We start from the raw sequence: 26,074 nt of genomic DNA on the forward strand, positions 1-26,074 counted from the left end.
TGCTTTCATTTTCCTTTATTTTTTTAAAAAAGCCCCTAAACTCTATGGCTTCCAGGAAGCATCAGAGAAACCGAAGTGCCATTTCTGTACACCGTGTAAAGCAAGACCTAGACACACACACCGCTGCCAGGCCTTCCCCGGCTGCTCCACCCTGAGGCAGCGTGGGCCCTCCGGGGGGGGCCCAGGAGGACCACACTCCCACCAGGGCTGCCCGGCCCTGGACGCGCCTGCAGGGCTGGGACAGGGCTTTAAGGCGCTTGTCTCCTGCTGGTCCGCCGGCGGCGTGGAGCACAGACACGAGAAGCCCACGCACACCCGGGCACAGACCGCGGCCCGAGTGCCAAGCAGGAGGCCGCCCCCGGGGCTCCGGGACCCTGGACACAGCTCCACGAGCAGGTGTGGCAGGAAACCCTGCGGGGCTGTGCCCGCCGGCCCAGGCTTTGGTGCAGCATTTTGGTTTGGGGGGCCTCCCCCACCCCGTCTTCCCCCATGGTGCAGGGAGGCCCAGGGCGGGCTCGCCCCGGCAGCAACGCCCACAGCACCCCCTCGAGAAAACGGCCTTTGGATCGAGGGAGACAAGCTGGACTTTATGAGACTAACGGGACGGGCTGGCCGGCACGGGCGGCCGACTACTCACTTCAGCAGGCGGGCGGGAGGGGCGCAGGGCAGGGTGGCCACTGTTTCTCTTCTCCTTGTTTGAAATAGTTAATGCTCTTGGAGGGGAGGACCAGACACGGGCGTAGAAATTTCGCAAAGTCTCATGTGAAGGAAGTGACCCAGCGTGGGGGGCGGGCAGCCGCGGCTGGCCCTGCAGTCTGTCCTGGCTGTGGGCCACGTGGCCGGGGCCAGGCTCGCCGGGGGGCTGCGGCAGGAGGGTCCAGGGCGCCCGGGCCCAGCATCACTTGTGACGCTGCACTGCTTTTCTCTTCCTTCTCTTGAAAAAACAGCAGCACCTGCACAGGGTGGGCGAGGGAACACGAACATGTGGCCGGTGGTGGGGAGGGGGCCCATGGTGTCCCCACGCCCAGCTGCTGCCCAGGGCCTTACTTGGTGTCATCGGCCACCTCCACCTCCGCGGGCGCCGTGATGGGAGCATTGGAGTGCCCGGCAGTGGGGTCGTCCGCGTTCAGCTCCCCGTTGGTGGAGTTCAGCGCCTGGGTTGGGGGAGGCAGCAGGGGGGTCAGGTGGGCCCTGCCCCACCGCCCCCATGGTTGGGGTCCTTGGCCCAGCCCCTCACCTGGTTTTTGCTGTGTAGCTGGGCTTTGTCCCGAGGCTGAGGCTGCGAGGGCAGGTCGGAGTGGACCGTGCCGATGGGCGTCGGCTGCAGGGGGCAGGACGCAGCGCTGAGGCCGGGCAGCCTACTCCCACCCACCACGCACCTGGGGTCCCATGGGCATGGAGCACCAAGGCTCCCGGCCCCACATCCTGGGGCCTCACCCACTGCAGGAACCAGGGCTCTAGCGGTCCGGGGACCCCCACGTACCAGGGGCTTCCCCGCCCAGTCGTACTCATAGTCGAACACGAAGCCACTGCGGTCGAAGAGGTCGGTAAAGAGCTTGCGCAGGTAGTCGTAGTCCGGCTTCTCGAAGAAGTCCAGGCGCCGCACATAGCGCAGGTAGGTGGCCATCTCCTCTGTGGAGAGCCGGCAGGGGCGCACGAGTCAGTGGGGCCCGGGGGGAGGGGGTCAGTGGGGCCCGGGGCCGCAGGGCTGGGGCGCCCCTCACCTGGGAAGCTCTCGCAGAGCACCTCAATGGGCGTGGCCCGCTTGGTGTCCCCGATCTTCTGGTAGCGTTCCTTCAGTGTGTCGGCCTGTGGGGAGAGCGGTCAGCCGAGACCGACCCACAGGCCCCCCCGCCCGCACCCCCGGCCCCGCGCCCACCTTGAGCCCCTGCCAGGGCAGGCTGCCACGCAGGAAGTACATAAACATGTGGCCCAGCGCCTCCAGGTCGTCGCGGCGGCTCTGCTCTGCGGGGGGAGAGCAGGTCAGCGCGGCCCGCGCGCCCCCCCGCCCGGCCCGTGCGCGGCTCACCCTTGCCCAGGTGCGTGTTGATGCTCATGTAGCGCGCCGTGCCCGTCAGGCTCTTGTGCTCCCGGTAGGGGATGTGCTTCTTGGTCTCGGGGTCGATGTACTCCTTGGCCAGGCCGAAGTCGATGATGTGGATGGCGTGCTGCCGCTTGGTGCCCGGCCGCCCCACCAGGAAGTTCTCGGGCTTCACGTCGCGGTAGATGAGGCTCTTGGTGTGCACGTACTCCATGCGCGTGATCTGTGGTGGGCAGGGGGGCTCAGGGATGTCCCCTCGGCCCGCCCGCCCCTCCCCTGCCCCCCGTCCCTCCCCAGCACCCCCAGCCCGTACCAGCTGGATGGCGATCATGAGCACCGTCTTGAGCGTGAACGTGCGGTCACACAGGTCAAACAGGTCCTCCAGGCTAGGCCCCAGCAGCTCCAGCACCATGGCATTGTACTTCCCACACGGGCCGAAGTAGTAGACCTGAGGGATGCCCTCTGCAGGGGCGACACACAGACTCGTGTGGGACCTGGTGGCACCCTCCGCGGCCCCCACTGCGCCCCCACTGCGCGGGGCCCAGGTACCTGCGGCGCTGAGCTGCTTGTAGAAACGGTACTCCAGGTGCAGTTGAGGCGCCCGGGACTTGATGGGCTCCTGGGAAGGGCAGGTGGACATGTGGTCAGGGGACCCACCGTGCGTGCACCCCGCCCCCCAGGAGACCCCCCGGGCCAGTCTGAGCTCAGGACCCCTGAGGCCCCACTGGGCGGTGGGAGGGAAGGCCTGAACTCACCAGTTTAATAGCTACGTATTCATTTGTATAGAGATTCTTCCCTGTGGGAGAGAGGTGCGTCAGCGCGGCAGGGCCCCCAGCACGGGGGAGACCCCACCTGACCCACGCCTCCAGGGCCACCTCCTATTCCCTAGCAGACCCCCTTGAGCCCGGCCATGCCCTGTGAGTGAGAAGAATGCCTACAAAGCCCCCTGCCCCGCCGCAGGTGGCCCCCATCTGCCCCACACCCTCATCCTCCAGCCCCCCTGCAGCCAGCCCTGCCCTCCCCCCACCAACCCAGGCCCGCCCAGTCAAGGAGGCTGCTCCCAACTCCTCTCTAGGGGATCCTTCCTGCCAGTACACCAACTCGTGCCAATTTCTCCCATCTAAAAAAGAGAGAAAACAGACCCACGATGACCCCGAGGCCCCTCTTCAGCTCCCACAGCGAAGCAGCAGAGGGTGGTGTTCCCCTCCGCCTATGCCATCTGACCTGCAGCAGCCCCCCCTGGCTCCCCGGGACACCCCCCGTCCCTTCTCTCCAGTAACTCTACACTCCGACACCTGCTCTGCCTCTACTTAGTACCAGCCCCGGAGCAGTCCACACCCCCCTGCCCCTGGCTCATCTCCTCCTGTCTGACCCACCAGCAGACCCCGACCCTGTGGAGCACGGCCCCCTGGCAAGAAGCCGCATGGAGAGGCCTGTCCAGGTCCTGTCTTGCGATGACTCACCCAAGGCGCTCCACACCGGCCATCAGCGTGGGGAGCTCCCTTGTGGTGCAGAAAGGGAACAGGCCTCAGGGCCCTGCCCCTTGCTGGAACCCGTGGCCCACTGAGACACTGCTCAGTGGCACCTGGTGGGCAGAGAGCCCCTGGCTGGCTTCCCAGGGCACCAGAGCTCACCACACCTGGGGCCAGGAATCTGTGTGCCTCACAGGAAGAGCAAGCCCGGGGCAGGGTCTTCCCAGGCCCATCACTGACCAGCAGGAGCAGGACCCCCAGGAACCCACACAGAAAGAGCCCACATGCCCAACCTCAGAGAACTGAAAACACATGAGTTCCGGAACCTGCCGCAGCCCAGATTTCACCTGCTAGAGCCCCACAGACGGGACTTATGGTGAGACGGCCCCAGCCCCGTGGCTCAGGGCTTCTGAGAAGGGTCTCCGTGCCCTGTGTGTGGACACCCAGCACCCACTTGGCTTTGAGGTCCGGTGACCTGCTGCGTAACAGAGGGCTGCCCTAGCCCCTCAAGCCCAAACGCTTGCCCCTGCCCCCCAACCCTCTGGGGGTTACCGGGCGCAGCACCGTGGACAGCTGCGCCCCCGTCTCCAGCAGAGGACCCCTCCCAGCACGATCCTGGCCCATGGCCTCGGACTGGCCTCACGGGACCCTAAGGGCCATGAATGTGGCTCCACGTGGTGTCCCTGGTCCTCCAAGATGCCACACGGTCTGCCCCACTGGCCTTGAGCAGGATCCACTGTGGGAAGAGGCCTCAGCTTACTCTCCCCGTCATGGTGACATCCACACCCAGGCTGTTCCTCCAACGTGGCGGTGGAAACCCCGCTGTGTACCACCCCGCAGGCGGAGGCCGGGGCTCCCCGTGCCTGTGAGCCCCTCCCCCCGGTCACCACCCCATCCCGGGCGTGCGCTCAGGTGTGTGTGTCACTGCGGCACCGGCGGGGGCGGGGGGTGTCTTCGGCGCGGCCTCGGCCATCCTGGGGCCTTTGTTCCCAGGGGCGGTTCGAGAGCCAGCGGGTCAGCTTCCCCAGCATGCCGCGTGCCGAGGGGTCCCCGCAGGCCTGCAGACCTGAGGGGGCACAGCTGAACTCCGGCCGCCCAGCCACCACGCGCAGGTGAGTTTCTCTCACAGAGGTTTCTCGTTCTCAGCGGGGAGCGCGTGCACATCCTGCTTATGTATTCACTCATCCACGGGCACTTGGCAGGTTTGGGCGCGCTGACCCAGGTAGTGTGTTTACATTTTTCTTTTCCAGCTGTTGCTCGAACAAAACATTCATTTCTGACTGCACCTTGAGAGACTGCTGAGGCCGCTGCGCACCCACAAGGGTGCTGTCCGGGAGGAGCCCGGCTCGCCTCTCCCCCAGTCTGCGTTCTCTCCTCCCCCGTCTCTTGCCGCGGTCTGGGAGGGGTGGGCAGAGGGGCCCCGGCTTCCCGCAGACGTCCGTTCACTTGGGCAGACAACTCAGCTACGAGGCTCTTCACAGACGCTCAGCAGCAGGGCAGGAAAGCTCTCCTGAAGCCCTGCTTCCTGGGCTTTGATAAAAAACAGGTTTTGCCGCTTATGTTTTTCCTTCAACATTTTATGATGAAAGTTGCAAACATAAAAAAATGGAAAACCCCTGCAGGGAAGACCCACATCCTCAGCCCCTAGATGACAGCAGAAACAACCTGCTCTTCGTTCCTCCACTGTGTCTGTGCACCTGTCACCCACTCATCTCCCTTATTTATTTTCTAAAGATTTTATTTATTAGACAGCGAGAGAGGGAACACAAGCAGGGGGAGCGGCAGAGGGAGAAGCAGGCTTCCCGCCGAGCAGGGAGCCCGGTGCGGGGCTCGATCCCAGGACCCCGGGACCACGACCTGAGCCGAAGGCAGACGCCTCACCGACGGAGCCCCCCAGGCGCCCCTCATCTCCCTTATTTTTAACAAAATCAGAGCATTTCAAAGCAGCAGACATCAGTACCCTCCATATTCTACCAATGAAGAGCACAGACTAGGTTCAGTAGGACCCGCGGCTGACGGGAGACACTGACCCGTGAGGTGCGCGCACGTGAAGCGCCCCATGCGATGAGCACGTCGCCAGCACAGAATCCGGGCCCGGCGCCACCTTCACGGCCCGAGACGCTTCCACCGAGGGGCAGCACCCGGCACGCCCCGTCCTTCCCGGCTCCGTCCACACGGCGCACCGGAGGTTTGTCCGCGCTGCAGCAGGCCCGCCGCCGGGCCCGGTGTCCCGACGAGCTCCGCGGAGGTGTTAGGACGCGGACTTCCTAGCGGCACGCGGGCCCGCTCTGCCAAGTCTGCTGCTCGTGCTGCAAACATGGAGTGTGACTCACGTGGCTGCCTTCCCTCGTGGCTGATGCGGCGGCGTGCCTTCTGAGCTCCCTGGCGATTCAGCGGTCTGCTTTTGTGAAGTCTCTCTTCACATCTCTTGCCTGTTTTTAATGTTTTTTTAAAGTCATCTCTACAGCTGACATGGGGCTCAAACTCTCAACCCCGAGATCAAGAGTCACACGGTCGTCCGATGGAGCCGGCCGCCTGCCCCTCTCGTGCCCGTTTTTAATTGGAGTGTCTTTTTATTACTGAGGTGTCCTTCCACGGGCGCAAACACCAGGGCTTTGTCACATGGTGCTCTCTGAGCACTGCCCGTCCGTGGCTTGCCTGTCCACGCTCCTAACAAGGTCTTCTCATAAATACATGGGTGTTTTTTCTTAAGGTTTATTTATTTCAAAGAGAGAGAGAGCGCGTGCGCACGAGTGGGGGAAGGGGCCGGAGAGAATCTCCAGCAGACTCCCCGCGGAGCCTAGAGCCCCACGTGGGGCTCGATCCCACGACCCATGAGGTCACGACCTGAGCCGAAACCAAGAGTCAGACACTCAACCGAGCCACCCAGGCGCCCCTCATAAAAAGATGTTTTAAACTCTGATGATTCTAACTGATCCTTTATGGTAACTGATAACTTTATTGTGTCTTGTTGAAGAAACTCTGGCGTTCTGACTGCCCGTGGGAGTTGAGGGAGAGCCAGAGTCCTTGAAGGCCAGCGTGAGCTGAAGGGAGCCCGTGTACTCGTGCCCACACGTGCCTGAAGCCGGGTGCGCAGACAGCTGGAGGAGTTCAGGTGCTTGGGGCTCCGAGGGCCTCACCAACGTCAGCAGTCTCACCTCCCGAGGGGCTATGAGCAGAAGGAAGATCCTGAGGCCACACAAGGCTGGAGCTGCAGCCATCCAGACTCGGAGGCCTTCCTGAACTCCCCCGACCCTTGGCTGAGAACCCAGGATGCCCTCGCCGTGAGACAGACGTGACTCCAGCCCTTGAGTCAGGTCAGCTCTCAGCTGCCCACCAGACCCCGACGACGTCAAGATGAGCCTCCAAGACAAAGCGTAACGCAGATGCTCCTCACGTGGCGCCTGCGATTTCCAACAGATACTAAGACAGCACTAGACGTGCAAAAGGAGGCAAACGAGACAGTAACAGGAAATCACAAAGTCAAAGGTGCCAAAGATTTATAGCATTTTAAATAGTCACAAGGACGTGTGAGAATTTAAAGGACAAGATGGGGAAAATAAACCTCAAGGGAGAAACAGGGGAATCCAGTGAAGTGAGAAATACCGTGTATGAAATGAAAAATTCACCTGAACGGCTCCAACAATAGACCAGACAAAGCAGAGAAAAAGAAGGGCGAACTTATAAAAGAGTAAAAACTAACCAGACTGAAGCAAAGAAGGAAAAAAAGGCTAAAACAAAACTCAAAAGAAGCTGGAGGGACCTGCAGAAAAGCATCAAACGCTTAACGTATGTGTAATCGGAGTCTGAGGATGCAAAAGACACGAAGATGAAGGCAGGGAAAGATTTGAAGAAACAATGACTAAAGTTCTTCCAATTTAATGAAAAAGTATTACACAGATCTATGAAGCTTAATCAATCCCAAGCAGGATAAACACAAAGAAATCCCCCTTAAACAATGAGGAATCAAAATCTGAAACCAAAGATAAAAGAAAAACCTTCAAATCGCCAGGAAAAAAGACACACGATGTATAGGAGAACATGAATCATCGGGAAATGCAAATGAAAACCCCTTGACACCCCCGAGCATGCTCAAAACAGAAAAATCTGACGACCCCAAATGCTGATGGGGACATGGGACACGCAGGACCCTCGGATACTGCCCACAGGAGTTTAGAAAGGTTACCATCACTGTGGAGATCAGTCTGGCAAGACCTGCAGAGGGACGCGCAGGACAGTTTTATTCACAACGGTAAAGATGTCCCTGAGCAGGAGAACAGATGAAGAAAACGGGGCGCAGACATTCGGATGGACCACCAGCTACCTACACATGCAACACCGGGGAAACTCAAAATCACGCTGAGCAAAAGCCAGGCAGAAAACACCACATACCTCAATTTTAAAGCTGTTTTAAACCCAAGGCTGCTGCACCCCACGGCCCCACCGCACACTCTCATCTGTCTACGCAGGGCCGTGCTGTGTAGGCTGATCCTGACACCCCAAGGACAGGCCCCCGTAGCCCCCAGGCTGCAGGTCAGGCCTGGGCCTGTGTGCGCGTCCTGGTTTGTGTGTGCATGTGGGTGCAAACACTCACATCCTAACAGGGCAGCGGGAGGGGGTGAAGGCGGCTCCGTCTGGGGTCAGCTGCGGAACCGGCTACTAGGCGGCCGGGGCTGTGCCAGGACGGCTGGACACGGCTGCGCTGCGCTCTCGCCCGCGAGTCTGGCAGTGTTGCAGACAGACAGACAGACACATCCGCTGTTCGAGCCCAGCACCTGCCCTGCATGCCCCCCTCAACCAGCACACGGAGTCCGGACCCCCAGCCCTTGACAGTCGGCTGGCTCAGAAGGCCCAAGCCCAGGGCTTCCTGAAGCAACAGACAGGCAGTGAGACTCCACGGCCCAAGCCCAGCCCTGCAGCCTCTGGAGCGGCCGTGGTGTGGCTCTGGCTCAGGACGGCAGCTCAACCCAGGCTCTCAGGGCCGCTGCTTGGGGCCCACGGCAGTGACACCGGCCACTGGACAGGGCTCAGGCTTTGCCTGCGGTTCCTGACAGCTAAGTGCTCAGCAGGAGCTAAGCTCGCATTTCACCTTGCAAATGCACCTGGGCGCACCAGCTAGAAACTTCCACGTGGGTCCCCCCTGTATGGGGGGGCACACAGATCCCCCACAAAACTGTCCCTCAAAAACACAGGGTGAGGCTAGGGGTCCACCCCTCTGGCAAAGCCTCCCCCTTGGGGAGCAGAATCTCACACTTACCTGAACTCCCAGTCCCAACCATCTGGAAGTCATCTGGGAGTGGTGGCCACAGCCCCCTCGGGCGGCCTCCCCCTCCCCGTGCCCCGGAATATAAGCAAGGGGCTCACCTAGCCGGAGCTCCCCGAAGTTGCCACAGCCTATCTTCTTCCCGACCCGGAAGTTGGGTCCCACCATCAGGACCCCTGAGCTGGTCCCCGAGCTCCGGACGCCATGGCTGGTCCGGCCGCCGGCCTTGGACATTCTCCGACCCTCCTCCGACTCCCCTTTCCCTCCTTTCTTGTCAAAATCCATAAGTTTGTGGTACCCTGGCCTCTCCACGGTGACTCAGCTGCCGTGCAAATCCCGGGTCTGTGCAGACCTGAGGCTGCGGCCGGCTCTTCGGGGCTAGTACACCATGGTGGCCCGGTGGCTCCCGGCTAGTGAGACGTCAGCGCTTGCCAGGGCCCGGTGGTGGTGCTCATCTCGGTGGCCTCGGGGTCACATGCAGGGGGACGACACATTCTGTTGACAGGTCCCGCCGCTTCAAATCTCGTGGTTCCCGGCTGGCAAAGAAACAGAGACACGGGTCAGGAGGCCATGCGTGTCCACGACGCAGCCCTAGCCTGCAGGGGGACCCGAGGGCAGCACCATGAGAGGCTCGGGCCACCAAGCGCACGCTGAAAGATCTACGAAGGTGCGAGCGCGAGCCACGCCTTCCTGGGGCCCGGACAGAGGGGTGCAGTGACCCCAGCCCCCTGTGCGTGCCACGTGTCAAGCTGGTGTGAGACGTGCTGCCGAGTGACCCGCACCCCGTGACTCAGGGACAGCCCCACTGGCAGAAGTCGGCGCTGGTCATGTGACCGAGGCCCTAGAACCCCGAGGCCAGCTGCGGAGCCCCCGGTCTGGGTGCAGAGAGGGCTGGGAGCCGCCTCACCCACAGCCCCTTCCCCAGGCCGAGGGGCTGCCCCTCAGCACAGGGAAGACGACACGGCAGAGCAGAAAGTGCCCGGGGCTGGGAGACAGGCCCTCGCCACCGACCTCCAAGGCCTCTGGCCTGCCCCACCGGCCCCCACTGCATCTCACCTTGTGCGGTCAGGTGATGCCAAGGTCCCCGGGCCTAATTCCAGGACCTGAGACCTATGGTCAGGTGGGGCTTGCTGTGACCCTGGCAAGGCTTCACTGGGTCAGCAGCTGCTGAGGGAAGTCAGGTGGGCTCCCAGGCCGAGAGCGCCAGCTAGCCGGGCACAGGCGGTGCATGCCCCCAGGGTGGGACCAGCCTTGGCCCCTCAGGGACGGAGCAGGGGCCGTGGAGGGCTTGTAGAAGGAAGGGCAGGCACTGCGCAGCCCCCAGGACGCAGGGAGGAAGGGCCAGCCACCCAAGCTGGGTGTGGCGAGGGGCAGGTACCCACAGAAACAACCCCCGGCCGGCCCTTGGCCCTGGCCAGCCGCCTCCAGCCCACCCTGCGTCCCCAGGCCCACCCCCGTCCCCGCAGGTTTTGGGCGCCGGCTGGCCAGCCAGACCAGGCCTCTCAGCCACACCTCCTCCTCCAACCCCCACCAACCGCTCACACCAAAGCCAAAGGATCTCCTCAAGAAGAAACCACCAACATGCTCCTGTAAGCGCCCCCGACCAAACACGTCCTCCTCTAAAATCTGAGTGTGGGGCGCCTGGGTGGCTCAGTCGCTTGACGGATGACTCTGGATTTCAGCTCAGGTCGTGATCTCAGGGCTGCGGGATCGAGCCCCACGTCGGTCTCCGTGCTGGACCCACGTGGGGCTGGGTGTGGAGCCTGCTTGAGATTCTCTCTCCCTCTGCCCCTCCCCTCCCTCCTCCCTTTCTTAAAATTAATTAATTAGATTAGGTCTGAGTGCGCGCCAGGGTCCCGCGGAAGGGGCTCTGCTTGTGCACACAGCTGTCAGGCCCAGAGCGGCACGACCCAGCTCACGCGTGTCCCTGCTCATCGTGGATCGGGGAAGGCGGGCTCCTTAACGCCAAGACGAGACACGGAGTCTGAGGCGCCTGAGCGGGGCTGGCCGCACGTGGGAGCACCCTGAGGTTGGACTGCTCCCCCACCAGCCCTGCGGCCAAAGTGCCAGGGAGGCAGGGATGGTGTCGCCTCCCCATGGGGGCCCCCAGGATGCCCCTCCACTGACCAGGCCAGGACCAAGAGTCCTGGGAACAGCTGGCCCAGAGCAGGCGGGGGCCCCGCGGGGGGGATCCCCAGTCCACGTGCTCAGGGAGAGGCGATGGCCCGGGGTGTGGCGCTCACACCCGTGTGCACGCCCACACCACGCACAAAGGGGTGCTGCTCCGGAAGCCCGGGCGGGGCCTGGCTCAGTACCCTGCTCCGCCACAGAAGAACCTCAGGCTTGGGGTCAGGAAGGAGCAAGGCCCCGCCTGCTTGGGGGACCATCGCTCTGGTGGGCACTGGGGGTAGAGTGAGTGAGTGAGGTGTGCTGGACCTGTCAGTCAGGAACGGGGGCCACACACAAAGAAGGGGGTTTGCAGGGATTCCCAACTTCCCCGCTCCATCAGTTGTACCCCACACACCCCTGGGCAGGGCCTAGAATATGCAAGGGGGATGGAGTCTTGGGGACAGGGGCTGGGCTGCCCCGGGAGGGAACACGTCCATCTGAGATCGACGGAGCCGGCCCCCTTCCCGTGGCGCACACCTGGAAATGCCCAAGAGCCCCTCTGGGCACAGCTGGGGCTCCACCTGAAGGTGACTCTACACAGACCATCGTCTCAAGTTTACCATTAAAGACAAAGCCGTCCACAGGCCCCAGCCTTCCTCCTGGGCTTGAGCCAGACCCTGCTCCCTGGACACACCGTGGGGGCGTCGGAACCACACAAGAAAAGCCAGAGAGCACTTCTCTCCTCGCGAGGGTGGGGATGGCATCTTTTGTTTCTAGGTCCCCGCTTCATCGTTAGTCCTATTACGGAGATACGATTCACATACCATACGTTTCACCCTTTAAAAGTGTACAGTTCAGTGGCCTTTAATAGTTATCCAAGCATTACCATGATCTAATTGCACAACATCCCATCGCCCCAAAAGGCACCCCACCCCATCAGCCGTCACCCCCCAGCCCCCGGCCCCCACGAGCCCCCTTCCCGTCCGCGGATGAGCCTGTTCTGGACGTGTCGCCCACGTGGACTCACACCCCGCGTGGCCTTCTGTGTCTGGTTCCCTCCCTGAGCGTCGTGGGCTTGGGGTCCGTCCCCGTGCGTGGGGGACCGTGCGTGTCCATCTCTGGGCACGGAGAAGCGAGCGTCGGTGGACGTGTGCTTCCGTCCCTCCGGCTGCGCAGCCGGCCGCACACGTGCTGGCTCAGACGGCCATTCTCCCGCAGCCGTCTGAGGAGCTGCTGGGCTGCTCTCCGAGTGGCCACGCCGTTTTCTGGAAGCCCACACACCGCGTACGAGGGTACGAGCGCTCCCTGGGCTCCAGCCCGTGCTGCCGTCCCTGCGGCGGTGCTTCTGGTCTGCATTTCCCCGAACGCCTGCTTTCTTTGTAGACACAAGTCTCCCCCCGACCGAGACAAAGGAAGCCAGACTCATTTCCTCGAGAGTGACGGCGGCTGAAGCAGGAGTCATGAGAAAGGAACGGAGGAGGGGACAGCGGGCAGCTGCCTTTGGAAGAGCCCCCACTGCCTGCAGGAACGTTCCCGCACCAGGAACGGAGCCCACGCGCAGGGCAGGCGCCCGGACGCACAGCCTGGTCTGGGCCGCCCAGAGGGCCGGATGGAGCAGAAATGAGCAGGACGCCGGCACTCCCTGAGGTGGTCGTCAGCCAGGGCAGGATTTTTGCAAAAAACACCTGGTTCTTTACTTGGTAAAAACTTAAGGGCAGAACACTAAAGCCACACACAGCCTCTTAGCGACCGGGTAGACTCGGCACACACAGCAACCCACACGCCCTTCGCACACCTGTCACATGCTCCCTGCTCCTTTGGAGGTCTCCTGGATTCCACACCAAGGGGACACCGGAACCTACCTACTGTCCCGTTAACAGACACTTAGATTTTCTTTCCAGTCGGAAAGTACTCAAGAACACACGCATGGATGCTCGAAACACAAAGGCCCAGAGTCCTTCAGATGTAAAATCCACAGGAATTTCAAAGATCACGAGCAGACACTCTGTGTGGGACACAGAACATTCTCGCATCTCGTGACCTCCACTATCCTGACGGAGGGTGAACTCAAGGGGCGAAGGGGCCCCCCCCAAAGGCAGTGCAGTGGAAGCCAGCGACAGGACATCCTCAGAGCCTTCGGCTCAGGGGACGCGCCCCCAGCGGCGAGGGCTGGGACGTCTCCACACAGACCAGGCCAGGACGACCCGTAAAGGCAGAGATCTGGTCTTTGTCCCAGGGTCTGGCACAGAGCTCCTTGAACCCGGGGCACTTCCCAAGGGACAAGAGCGGCTCTGCTCTGCACCAGAGAGCACGCTGGGTCCGGTCCCCAGGAAGACAAAGCCGGGAGCGGAGCTGGGGAGGCCAGGGTGCAGAACGCCAGGACACAAGGGGGGGCTCCACTCCCTGCTGAACCACCGGTACTGCTCTGCCCCGAGGCCCACGGGAGGAGCCCCTCTGGGGTCCTCATGCCTCAGGACCTCAGCCCCCATCCCTCCTGGGAGGCCCCTCCTCGGCCATCAGCACAGGGCCGTCCCTAGCAGCCCCCACCCCGGATGGGCATCTCCACCTGGCCTCGTGACCCAGGGCGCAAACCCCTCCTGGGCCTGCAGAGCTGCCCTCAAGGACCAGAAAACCAGGGAGACCGCCGTGTCTGGGGGTGGTTCTTAGGGTCCCCTCTGAGAGACCCATATTCTCCCCCCAGGTAGCTCCCTGTGATGGCGGGGTCCGGGGTCTGACAGCACTCTCCTCCCTGGACACCTCGTTGCTGCTGCCTTCGAGAATCCTAACCATGGTGGCAGCATGCCTGGGGCCTGCGGACACTCTCCATACACCCTTCGCTCCCTCTCCAAACCCTCTGCCAGCGCTTACACGGGAGGACTCCATTGGCTGTCCCACTCCGAACAGGCTCCCTCTGCGAGAGCCTCCCCAGCAGCCCCTGGTGGCCTCCCCGTCCAGAAGGGGCCTCCAACGGCTCCAGGGGGCCGCAGAGACAAGGCACCTGGGCACATCACTGGAAGGATGCTCGTGCACACACTGCCCCCTCTCAGGCCCCTGGGCCCACAGGTCCCTCGACACAACACCAGTGACCCATTCCTGCAGCTCACCCAAGCCCCACGCCGGCCCCCTGCAGTCCCCTTACGACAGGGCAGGTCCCCACATGGGCCACCGCCTGTAGGGCACAGCGGGCACCGTGGCGGCAGGCTGGAAGCCCTTCACGCTGACCCCTTCCCAGGAAAGCCCACCAGCTATTCACTCCTGCGAAAAGAGCCGCCAGCCCCCAGCCCAGCAGGCAGCATGGACCTGCGAATGTTCTGGAAGGCGGCCGAGCTCAGGATGCCCTGGGAAGCCACCCACCCAGCACGGGCCACACAGGAGCCTTCCGGGTCTGTCCTGGGACATTCTGAAAGCCAGGTGGGAGCCAGGGGACCAGCAAGAGTGAGTCACACGCCGGCCTGTGGGAAGCAAGGCCAGGGCCAGGGCCTAATAACGCTCCTCCAGGATCCAGGAGCGGGCAGGTGCGCAGCCTGGCACACCTGGGTGAAGCCGGGTAACCCAAGATCTGAGGGCAGCGGAAGTGTCTGCTGTTAGCCCTGCTTAGGCCCAGGCGCCACAGCTAAAAATAATTATCCTGGGGGAAGGGGCCTCCCGTCCCTCACTCAGGCCTAAAATAAACCCACTCTCCACCCAAGCAACATGGCCCCCAGTTCCTGACACAGGGCAGGCCCCCAGGGGAAAGGGCTCCGCTCAGGTCCCCGTGGCCCCTGACCCGGCGGGGGGAGCCCCGGCCTGCCCCTGCCCCTGCCCCCACCACGAGGACCACGGACCAGTGCCCAGGCAGCCCCCGGGTCCACACCGAACAGGTCTTGTAGGGACCACTCCGGGTCGGGGCTATGCTCCTCTGCGAGCACCCACCTCAGGTGAGTTACCTGCCGTGGTTTTTTGGGGGTCGTCCATCTTGTCAGGGCCAGGGGCCAGCTCCCCTGGTGGAGGCCCCAAGAACCCCCTTCTCTGACCGTCTCCACTCAGTGATGTCACAGTCCCTGGCTGACATCACCAGCGCAGCCCCAGCCCAGAGCCGGGGCAAGTCTGGGAGCAGATGCGGACAGGCAGCCCCCCTTCAGGGAGGGGGGCCCTCCGAGGCTGCCCGGCCCCAGGGCACATGGTGGACCCAGTCCTGGGTGCCGACTCACAAGTACCCGCCTCACGTGGGATCCAGGCTGTGCCCCCCAGGGCGTCTCTGGACACGCACGTCCCTCCCGAGCCGGACACACCTCTGTCTCACAGGGGCTTGATGACCTGCAAGCGAGGCCTCCTCCCCAGGGTTCACCTGGGCCCAGGGTCACAAGTACCCCCTGTGCCACATCCTGGCATCGACACAGCACTCCCCACGAGTGACCTGGACCCCGAAGACACGGCCAAGCTTGCAGTCACAGCCGAGAAGTCCGAAGTCACCTGCAAGGTTGTGTTATGACAGAGAAGGAAGTGGCCCCCAAAGGGCAGGCACGGGAGGCTGCCCAACTGGCGCCCCATGATGAGGCCAGTGTTGACGTGTGTCAAGCAAAACAGATCATAAATCAGGCAGTTACAGATGAAGGACTCCAACCCCAAATAAACTGGGGAGAGGAGAGAGCACACGCCCACCCCGTGGGGGCTGCCAGGTAACCAGTGGGGATGAAACCGGGGAGAAGCATCACTGGCGGGTGCCACAAACAGGGGCCACTTCTCAGTGAGCAGGAGGGAGAGGTCCTGGTCCGGGGTGAGCGTAAGCTCGGCAGCCCAGAAGGCACAGGGAGACAGCGTGGGGCTCCCGCCCGAAGTCCTGGCCGGGCCGCGCTGCGAGGACACGGCAGGCGGGGGAAGGCGGACCGGAGGCACCGTGGCTGAGAGAGGGAGGCGGGCACGCTGACGGGCCCCCAGACAGGCCGCCAGAGCCTGCTCTCGAGCGGGTCGGGCCCGGCAGACGCTGACAGAGCTGTGCAAACACGGCCCTGAGAGCACAGGAATTCAGAGCACTAGCCTTGCAACCTCTGGACAGACCCGCGTTTTCTCACAACAAACCAGATTACGAGAGAGGCAAGGTCCCGATGACAAGCCCCACAGCGGAGGCCACGCAACGGGCAGCAAGTGGAGAATCTTAAGAGGGCGACCCCCAGACCTGGGCACCAGTGTCCCTGGCGGGCACCTCCTGTCTACGTACAGGCAGCAGGAGAAGACACCTGAGATCTGCTTTAAAACGCTGCCTCGGAGAAGCCGGGCAGGCCACGGAGATCCGGGTAAGCTGCTGGTGACCTTGGGGCTTCGTGCTCCATCCGGGTGCGTTTGAAAATCACTGTGATAAAGAGCTGAAGGGAAACAGGAGGGGTCTGGGCAGACGAGCAGGGAGCCCTCACGTTCTGCCCCGGGAGACGGGTGACGGTGGGGACGCCTGGGGGGCCTTCCCTGACGGTGGGGGGTCCGAGTGCGGACCCTCTGCCGGACAGCTCGCACGAGACCCTGGACCACCCCCCCCATGCCCCGCGTGTGACCCACATGGGACCATCCAGCCAGCCCGGAAGACGAACGTGCAGAAATGGGCTCGGGCAAATGAGGTGGGTGCCGGGGGCTCAGCGGACGCCTGGGGCGGCACGGGCCAGTGCTGGCCTCTCCTCCGACCCCCCACAGCCACCCAGAAAAGCCCTCACCCATACCCTTCCACAGAGCTAACTACCTGTTAAGGGGGCAGGGGGTCCCAGCCCCACGTGACGGTCCCCGGGGACCCCTCATCCTGGCAGGCTGGCTGGCCCAGCGTGACCACGATGATGACGCACTGTAGCAGTCCCTGGTGCGGGCAGCTGAGTCCCCTAAAAGGCACGTCCTAAACCCCAGAATGGGACCCTATTTGCAAATTAGGGCAGGCCTTCTCCTCAGACAAGTGTCCTCGTGAGGAGAGGACAAAGATGTCCAGGAAGGGCAGGCCACAGATGCTGCCACAGCCAAGGGACAGCAGGATGGCCGGCAACACCAGAATCCGAAGGGCAGGAAGGACCCTTCCTGAAGCCTGCAGGGGGAGTGCGGCCCCACCACACCCTGATCCCGGGCTTCTGGGCTCCAGGACAGTGTGCAGCCCTGGCCAGCACGCCCGGCCAGGACACAGGGCCAGTGTCCGCAGGGAGGAGCCGCGTGGGCAGCGGGGACCCCTGATGGGACGAACGCAGCCTGGGGACGTCCTGCGGGACCCCCGGCCAGCCCTCCTCCGACCGCCCAGGGCATCCACACAAGAACAGGGGACCCAGGGGACCAGCCTGGAGGGGCCGAAGCAGAGTGACAACCGAAATCCCGTGGTGTCGGGATGGGGTCCCGGGACAGAGCGAGGGTCTCTGGTGAGCAACAAGGTGGCAGCGTCTGCTCGTCAGCGCTGACAAAAGCACCACGCTGATGTGACGGGGGGGCGGAGGGCCTGGGCGTGGGGCCCGGGGGGACTCTGCGCCGCGCGGTAACTCGGCACACAGAACTGCTCCAAAATCAAGGGTATTTAAAAAAAACCCAAACCGGGACGCCTGAGTGGCTCAGTCGTTAAGCGTCTGCCTTCGGCTCAGGTCATGATCCCAGGGTCCTGGGATCGAGCCCCACAATGGGCTCCCTGCTCAGCAGGAAGCCTGCTTCTCCCTCTCCCACTCCCCCTGCTTATGTTCCCTCTCTCGCTGGTCTCTGTCAAATGAATAAATGAAGTCTTTAAAAAATAATAAAAAATAAAAAGGCACAGTGGGGCGCCAGGGTGGCTCAGTTAAGCGTCTGCCTTCTGCTCAGGTCATGATCTCAGGGTCCTGGGATCGAGCCCCACATTGGGCTCCCTGCTCAGCGGGGAGTCTGCTTCTCCCTTTGTCCCTCCATGAGCACGCCGCTCGTTCCCATGCACATACACGCTCTCTCAAATAAACAAATAAAAACAAAATCTTAAAAATAAAAAATAAAAAGGCACAGTGAGGGGCGCCTGGGTGGCTCAGTCAGTGAAGCATCCGACTCTTGGTTTCAGGTCAGGTCGTGATCTCAGTCATGAGATCAAGCCCCACGTAGGGCTCTGCACTCAGCGCAGAGTCTGCTTGGGGTTCTCTCTCCCTCTGTCTGTCCCTCCCACTTGTGTGCATACACCTGCTCTCTCTAAAATAAATCTTTAAAAAAAAAAAATAAAAATAAATACATAAAAAGGCAGTGAGTGGGGTTCGGAGAGACGGGTGCAGATCGAAGTCAGACCTGCACGCCGGCCCACTGTCAAAGCCACACATCCTGCCCCCGGACCTGGGTTTACCTAGCTTCTGTGAGACGCTGCCTGTAAGTACTTCCGAGGAGTCAAGTGGGGCGTGCCCACAGGAAGTGAAAGATGCAGAAACCGACAGGCCGGGTGGGAGAGGCGTGAGGGCTGATCTGCTACTGTGTGAGAGCTCAGCGGCCCCAACCTGCGAGCCTCAACCCCTCAGTGGCCCTGGGCGAGGGTGCCCCCCACTGCAGCCACCAGGACAGGCCCAGCCCGCAGGGCCTGGGGACCCTGAGCTCATACAGCACCCCAGGCGCTCACCAAACCCAGTCAGGGCGCACACAGGGCTCACACACCGGGAGGCTCACAGGAGCCGACTCCCGAGGCCCTGGGGAGGCTGCCCGCCCCCCAGAGGCCCAGGTGGCAGTAGGGACGAGTTAAAGACCTGGAGAAACCCCGGAACTACCCAGCCCTTGCCTCTGGCCACACACGTGGCAGTGCAGCCCCCAACTTTGGTCCCCAAGTTCAGCCCCGGATGGAACAGCCCCCGGTGCCCAGAAGGCTACGTCAGAATTCATATGCAGCACTGCTGAAGATCCAGATTCCCAGTGTACCCCGAGGTGCTGATGCAGGGCGCTGGAGTGGGGCCTGGGAGCCCTCACTTAATCCTGAAGGTTCTACTCCAAACTCTGCAGGCCCGCCAGCCACCCACCCAACCCCAACCAGCCCTGGCACCAGCAGCCAGATACGGCAGAGAGAGGGGCAACGTACTCAGTTAACAACGAACCTCAGACAAGCAACAAATCACTGAGTATGAGGACGTCCCCCTCAGCAAGCAACAGGCTGTCTGTCTGACACTAAGGTCCTCGGGCACAGCAGAACTGACAAACCTCCCAGGAAGACTCACCGCTCACAGGGTCACTAATGTTTTCTACTCAATTCTGTGTTTTTTTTAAGATTTTATTTATCTGACAGAGAGAAACACAGCGAGAGAGGGGCGAGAGAGGGAACACAAGCAGGGGGAGTGGGAGAGGGAGGAGCAGGCTTCCCGCTGAGCAGGGAGCCCGATGGGGGGCTCGATCCCAGGCAGGACCTGAGCTGAAGGCAGACGCCCAACTGAGCCACCCGGGCGCCCAATTCTGTGTTACTTCTTAAAATCAAGCATTTCCAATGAAAATTTAGCTTCCAAATAGCGATGAGCCACGAGTGTCAAATGCACACCCAAACATGAAAGAAATAACGAACGTCTCAACCACCACCTCTTACACCAATTACGTGTTTAAATGATCCCAGATACACAGAGTTAAACAATGAATCTCACCTGTTGCTTTTTGCCAAGGCCGCGGGTGTGCTGTCAGCCACCCACGTGGTCTGAGTCCCGTTTCCACCGGGGGCTGGAGCTCCTGTGCCTCAGAAACCCTTGTCACCCCCCAGAAGCCGTGGCCCAGGGGGTGAGCAGCACCTGGCAGAGCCTGGGCGAGGGCCGCCAGGTGCACTGGGACCCGCTGAGCTGGGCCCCCACGTCTGCAAGGACAGTGGAGTATCTGCCGTGGCCCTCTGCTCCCCCAAAACCAGGGCAGATGATCTCCCAAGCTGCCCCTACCTCCCACCTGGCTGTAGAGGAGCTCCACCTGCAGAAGTCAGACCCCACCCCACCCCCACCCCCCCGGGCAGCAGGTCTAACTCTTCCCCCTGCAGCCTGCAGGCCAGGGAAGAACCAGGAGGGAGCACAGCACAGCAGAGCGAGCGGCAGGCAGGCCCGGCGGTCCTCTGCCCCGTGCGTGCGGGGACCTTGGCCACCACGGAGCCACCACGCAGCATAGTCCGCAACTCCAGGCCGCCTCCCTGACAGCTGCTGGGAGGACCAGCCCCCAGAGCCCTCTCCCCACTTGCTTCCTCAGACGTCCAGCTCCAGGAGGGCTGGACGGCACAGGCCCCGGGACCCGTGAGCTGTGGCTGCACCCACACGCTCGGGGAGGCCCCTCTCAGCTCCAGCTCCCTGCAGCAGCTGCAGGTTGGAAGCAAATCTCCAGGGCGGGGCTCTCACCGGGGGCCATCCTGCCCCCAGGAACAGTGGGCGACACCTGGGGACATCTGCGGCCATCATGACTGGCGAGCTCTTGGCACCAAGTGGGTGGGGCCAGGGAAGCTGTTCAGCCCCCACAGCACCCAGGACGCCCCCCAGAGAGTGATTCAACCCCAGTGTCATCAGTGCCGGAAGAAAGGGAGCAGGGATAGAAAGTGTCCTCAGCATAAATTTCCAACAGGCCCATCAGTGCAGCTTACAGAAAAAGGAGGTAGCCCCCGAGTGGGGGCCAGCAGACTGGAGGGTCAGCAGTGAGTGGGCGGTGCTGAGACCTCGCACCACCCTCCCCGCTGACGTCAGAGCAGAGGCAGGAGGGAAGGTGCTGGTGGGGCAGAGAGGTGCGCACCGGTGTGCCAGAGGGCCCTGGGGCCGGCCGCCCGGGACCATCAGCTCTCCCGGGCCTACTCCCGCATGCGGAGCTGCTCGGGGGGTTGACTGGGGGTGATCTGTGAGACCCAGCAGGGCCTCCTGCATGGCGTGGTAAGGACATCGGTATCCTGTCACAGACCCGGAATTACACCCACGACCATTTCTAGAAGCAGTGAGAGCCCTCAGGTGTCTGTGTCCCAACGAACCACACCCGTCTCTCCCGGAAGCCCCCAGCCTTTCTGCACATCTCTGTCTGGGATTTTCTTTTTTTTTTTAACATTTTATTTATCTATTTGACTGAGAGACACAGAGAGAAAGGGAACACAAGCAGGGGGAGTGGGAGAGGGAGAAGCAGGCCTCCCGCGGAGCAGGGAGCCCGATGTGGGGCTCGATCCCAGGACCCTGGGATCACGACCTGAGCTGAAGGCAGACGCTTAATGACTGAGCCACCCAGGCGCCCCTCTGGGATTTCTAATCCCTGAGGCACACAGGTGAACCTGGGGAGACTGAAATGTCCCCAGGCCCTCTGGGGGGGAAGCCTCTAGAAGCACCGCCCCACCGAGGGGTGCTGTCTGGAGCTCCCACGGCCAGAGGCCTGCAGAAGGGCTCTGCCGGGCCCACTCCCTGCCTGGTCAGCCAAGGCTCGCTCCTTGGGGCGGCCACCCTGCTCACTCAGCACCCACCGGCCGGGCCCTGGGAGCAGAGCAAGCAGAGGCCGCGATGAGAGGCACAGCCACGGGGAGCGCTGCACATGCTCGCGTGGGGAGGCCATGCCCTGGACAGTGACACCGCCCTCAACCCTCGGCCGCAGCGAGGACAGTCACCCGCTCGCTAAGACGGGGGACTCAGTCTCCTGACCTAAAACCAGATGAGGTGTCACCTCAGAGGGTACAGATTTCCAGATAATAGAAGTTTACCTTTAAACACAATTTTCTTAAGACTCTAAGACGTCACAGACCAACACGAAACCAAGTAACGACATATTATGTCCATTTCTACATCTTAAACAGTGACTGCCCGCCCCAGGGCTGCCTTGGATCCTGCTGTGACCCTGGATGGCCCAGGACCCACCCAGGAGCTACCCGGGTTCTGGCAGGAAGCTCTGACTGGCGTGGAAAATGCAGGCACCTCGCCCACCCGCCAAGAACGCTCTGCTGGACTCGAGCTTCAGGGTGGGGGTGGGGGGCACTGCTGATTGGAACCTCAGTAGATGCAACCTAAGAGCCACCTTTGCATCCCAGGTCTGGTGTATTAGTTAATTTGACTTCTGACACATGCCAAAAGCAACTTACAGGAATAAAACTGTTTTGTAACCTGACATTTAACCGTGGATATTGCTGAGCTCCCAGAAGAGAAAGGACCCATCGCAAGGGGGAAGGCTCCCAAAAATGGGCCTCCAGCTGCCCTCTGAGGGTGAGCAGAGCATGCAGGAGGCCTTCAGGGGAGGGGACCCCAGACAGGGCCTGGAGAGGGGCCAGACCAGGCCTGTTCTGAGCACAAAGACTGGGCGAGGGTTTCGGGGCAAGGATTTACCACCTGCCAGAGTGCCCCCGACCCTGTGCGGGACCCCCACACCACAAGGGCCCTGTGTGAGCATGGCGTAGGCCAGAAGCATCTGTGGACGCCGGGGCAACAGGGCAGGCCAACACCCAGGGGATGGGGAGGAGAGATGAAAGCCCCCAATCAGCAGGAGCCCCAGGAACTCCCACCACACCTACTCCTGCTTGGACCGGTCCTGCCTGGCACCATGCACACCAAGGGGCACAGGCGTGCGTGCTGGCCTCGTCACCATACTCAGCAGGTTACTCCGGACTCTGCTTCCTCACCCGCACAACAAGGACTTGGGAGGCCGCCCAGCATGGCCCCCCAAAAGGGAAGGGGGCAGACTGGAAGCCATGCAAGGTAGGGGCCTTCCAGACCCACCAGGCCTTGGCTTGGCTGTCCCTTTCCCTGAAGGCCCACTGACTGTACCGCATGGAAAGACTCGACCTGCGGGAACACTCCCGACGAGTCGCCGGAGCACCCTGCGGCCTAGCTTGAGCCAGCAAGGCACGGACGTGGACCACAACCCCAACCAGCATGCCCATGCGCCTTCACAAGCGCCTGTCTCCCCATCGAAGCTGGCCAACACAGCCATGCTGACCTGCCCAGTGCCACCAGAGGCCGGAAGGCTGGTGGCCCCCAGCCCCCAGTGCCCCACAGCCCCACCTCTCCTGCTCCTTCCCCAGCCCTCTGCCCACCACCTGACCTATGGCCTTGATGGGCTTCGAGCTCCTCCTAGGAGGAGACAGGGCCCCAACTGCTCACCCCTGGGTTTTCAGGGCCCACCTGGAAAGAACCTGCCAAGACAGAGATCCAACCCCACCACAACCAGGATGAGGGACCCCACTGTTCATGAGGTGGCATGGGGGCTGGGAGGAAGGGGGAACGCAACAAGGTCAACTATGGGACAAGGAGTTACGGGACATCCCAGGGGAAATGCCACCGTCCTTAAGTACAGCCTTGAGAGAACCAGGCGAGGGGGGCCCCCAGGCCTGTCCCAGTAAATCCCCACGGACACAAGTGACCCCGTAGGTGTCTAATGCCTCCTGGGGGGCATACTGGCTTCCCCAGAGCTGGGATGAGCAGACAGGAAGGCTTTCAACTTTAGAAAAAAAAAAAAAACCTCACCTACTTCCTCTCACAACCCAGGGATAATTACTATGTAATTAAGAGGAGAAGGAGAAAAATCAGCTGGAACCAGAACCAGCAGTTCAAAGAGTCTGTCTTCACAGGGGCTCCGTCAACACAGAGCGGGGACACGCCCAGAGCCAGGTAATGAGACACTCATCCCCGATCCGCTGGAGAAAAATGAGAAGTAACCAAAATCAGACGCGAAGCCCCTTTACACAAGAAGGTCCAAGCGCCAACTTCAGACAGAAAAGACCTGTGCCCCACGACCCCTGCAGGGCTCCTGGGGTTCTGTCCACCCCGGGCGGGGCAGGTGTGTCCAGCGGCTCCTCTCAGACCTCCCTCCCCACCCCCACCACACAGGTCACACCGGCAGTCAGCACACTCCGCTGGCCCAGGACCCCTGCCCCTCGCAGCACCCAGGCACTCCCCTTCCTGTTTCTCAGACACCCCCCGAGGGTGAACAGAACACCTGGGGTGTGCGCAGCCAGTCCCCACCCACCAGCCCGCCCATCTGCCTGCAGGGCCCAGCAGTCCCTTTCTTGGGGCACAATCTGGTGAAGACACAAGCGAAAAACAAAAACTACCAGCAAAACCGCAAACCTCCCCCTTTCAAACCTGTGAGCCTGGCTCCCAATCTGCTGTCAAGGAGCCCCCTCCTTCAGTGACCAGATGAAGTCCCTGCGGACAGTACCCCCCATACGGGAGCCTTTGTGCTCCCACTCATCTCACTCCCACGAGCTGCAGGAGCCTGTGGGGCTGGGAAACGCCAACTGAGGCCGGCCACGTCCTCCAGGCGAGGACCGAGGATCCACGGAGCTGGAGACGCACCGGACCGAGCCCCAGCGGAGGGACGAGGTGTGGGCACCCCCGGAGTCAGACACTGGCCAGAGGGACTGGGGACAACGTGCTGGAGCCCAGCGAGGCCACTGCCCACAAACAATACCGTCCAGAGGCCAGGAGCTCCCCAGCCTACCTGGACGACTGCCCCCAGCCCCCACCACGAAAGCTTCCGAGAAAGTTGGGGCAGGAGGGGGCAGGGAGGAGATCAGTGTGTCCACCGCCCCCAGGCGCACAGACATCTCACCCCCTCCCTGATCCAAAGTGTTTCCGGAAAACAAAACCGGTGGCGCGGGCGGAAAGGGGAGGGCACAGCCACATCGAGGCGGCGGTTCCTAAGCAGTGCCCTGCAACAGGTCACCCCGACGAGACCCCCCGGCCGCGTGCCCCTTCCCCGCCGACCCTGCTCTCCCCGCAGGGCCTTCCAGACCACAAAGCCAGGAACGGGTGGGCTGGGGCAGGAGTCCCGGGTAGAAGGGTGGACGTGGGGGGACAGGGGAGTGGGCAATGGGCCTCAGCACTGGGGAGCAGGGAAGGGGACCGCGGGTCTCAAGTCAGGGCCACTGGAGGACCGCAGAGTCTGCAGCGAGGGGCCGGGGACGCCGCTGGGCCTGGAGCGAGGCATCAGCGAGGACCGTGAGGTCTGCGGCGGGGGCGCCAGCGGGAGTGCGAGGCGGCCAGGCCCGAGTTTGGGGGAAGGGGGACAGTGTGGAGAGGACGGGGGTGAGGAGGCGGCGTCTGGAAGGCGGGAGTCAGTGGCCTGGGGGGACAGAGGCGGGCGGACAGGGGTCCACAGGTGCGGGCCCGGCGGGCGGGCGAGGGGGTGGGGGGGCCGGCAGCGGGGCCGGGGGTCCGCGGGGCGCGGCGGCCCGGGCGCGTGGCCGTGGCAGCGGCGAGGGCGCGCGCGTCCTTACCTCGGGGCCTCCGCCGTGGCCGTGGCCCGCGGCCGGCCGGGCAGCGTCCCGGGCTCCCTCAGCAGCGCGGCGCGGGGCCCCGCTCCGGGCCCCGCTCGCGCTGCGGCTCCGGCTCCAGCGCCCGCTCGGGCCCCCGCTCCCGCTCCCGCGCCGCCGCCGCCGCCGGCCTCCGCATGTTGGCGCGGGCCGTCCCCGCCGCGCGGGCGCCCGGCTCGCCCCGGTCTCGCAGCGTCGCCGCGGCCCGCGCTTACGCCCCGGCGTCGGGGGAGGGCCCGCGCGCACTGCGCAGCCGCCGTCGGGCCCGGGACGCACGGCGCCTCAGCGCGGGGCGGGGCTTGGCGGCCGCGGGCGCCGCCGCACGACGGCCGCCGCGCTTTGCGGCCGCTCCGGGAGGGCCAGGCCGCGGCCCGCGGGGGGTTCCCGGAGGCGCGCGACCGGCGGGGTGGGGTGCGGTGGGGCGCGCGCGCGCGTGCGAGGAAGGAGCCGGGCCGCGTCCGCCCTCCCGGGGGGCGGGGCTCCCGCCACTCGCCCGGGCCCGCCCGCCGTTGCCATGGCGACGCGTGGCCGGCCGCCCCGCCGCGCTTCTGTGACGTCACGGTCTCGCCACCTGACGCCACGGCCGGGCGGTGGCGCGGGGCGGGGCCTCGGGGTGGTGGCGTCGGGGTGGGGCTCGCACGGCCGGCGGGAGCCCGCGGCAGTGGGCCGGGGCGGTGGGCGGCGCGCGGGGCAGGTCCACCGAGGCAGGCGCCCCTGCAGGGCGGAACGCCGATCGGGCCTCCCGGGGAGTCCCCAGGCCTGCGGGCGCTCAGGCGGTTTCAGGAGGTCCAGTGAGGCCGCGTGGGGCAGAGCGACCCCGGGCTCAGCCCGGCACGAGGACGTAGATGGGATCAGATGCTCGGCTGTGGTCCCGCTGGTGGTGGGCAGACGGGAGGGTGTGGTGGGCGGCCAAGCCAGGCCCCTGGAGAGGCTGGCCTCGGGGACCGAGGACGCCAGCCACCACCACTGACCACCTCAGTCTGTACTTTCTCGTTAAGTTCTTGCCGGCTTCTCTCTGAACTCGGACAGAAGCCCTGCAGGCG

At 63.2% G+C, this 26,074-nt stretch overlaps 1 protein-coding gene and 1 long non-coding RNA gene across 4 annotated transcripts; both read right to left on the reverse strand.

Moving 5' to 3' along the window:
- CSNK1G2 (casein kinase 1 gamma 2) lies at positions 1 to 25,229 on the reverse strand. 3 transcript variants are annotated; one of them, XM_078057990.1, is made up of 12 exons: positions 24,996 to 25,224; positions 8,878 to 9,312; positions 2,797 to 2,837; positions 2,591 to 2,660; positions 2,355 to 2,503; positions 2,030 to 2,264; positions 1,880 to 1,965; positions 1,725 to 1,809; positions 1,484 to 1,632; positions 1,238 to 1,321; positions 1,048 to 1,154; positions 1 to 953 (listed from the first exon to the last, which is right to left on the reverse strand). In XM_078057990.1, the coding sequence occupies exons 2-12, from the start codon at positions 9,059 to 9,061 to the stop codon at positions 899 to 901; spliced, it is 1,245 nt and encodes a 414-aa protein (XP_077914116.1). In that variant the 5' UTR covers positions 9,062 to 9,312; positions 24,996 to 25,224; the 3' UTR covers positions 1 to 898. The 3 variants fall into 3 exon arrangements, with proteins under 3 accessions (XP_077914116.1, XP_077914113.1, XP_077914122.1); XM_078057987.1 differs by having other exon boundaries at positions 2,355 to 2,660; positions 24,996 to 25,229; XM_078057996.1 differs by lacking the exon at positions 1,238 to 1,321 and having other exon boundaries at positions 24,996 to 25,225.
- On the reverse strand, positions 5,070 to 8,871 carry LOC144379417 (uncharacterized). Its single transcript, XR_013442336.1, has 2 exons — positions 8,108 to 8,871; positions 5,070 to 6,682 (listed from the first exon to the last, which is right to left on the reverse strand). It is a non-coding gene; the product is annotated as an uncharacterized LOC144379417 (long non-coding RNA).
- Positions 25,230 to 26,074: the final 845 nt, after the last annotated feature.

Source organism: Halichoerus grypus, chromosome 1 (genome assembly GCF_964656455.1).
Source record: "Halichoerus grypus chromosome 1, mHalGry1.hap1.1, whole genome shotgun sequence".
Classification (NCBI taxonomy): Eukaryota; Metazoa; Chordata; class Mammalia; order Carnivora; family Phocidae; genus Halichoerus; species Halichoerus grypus.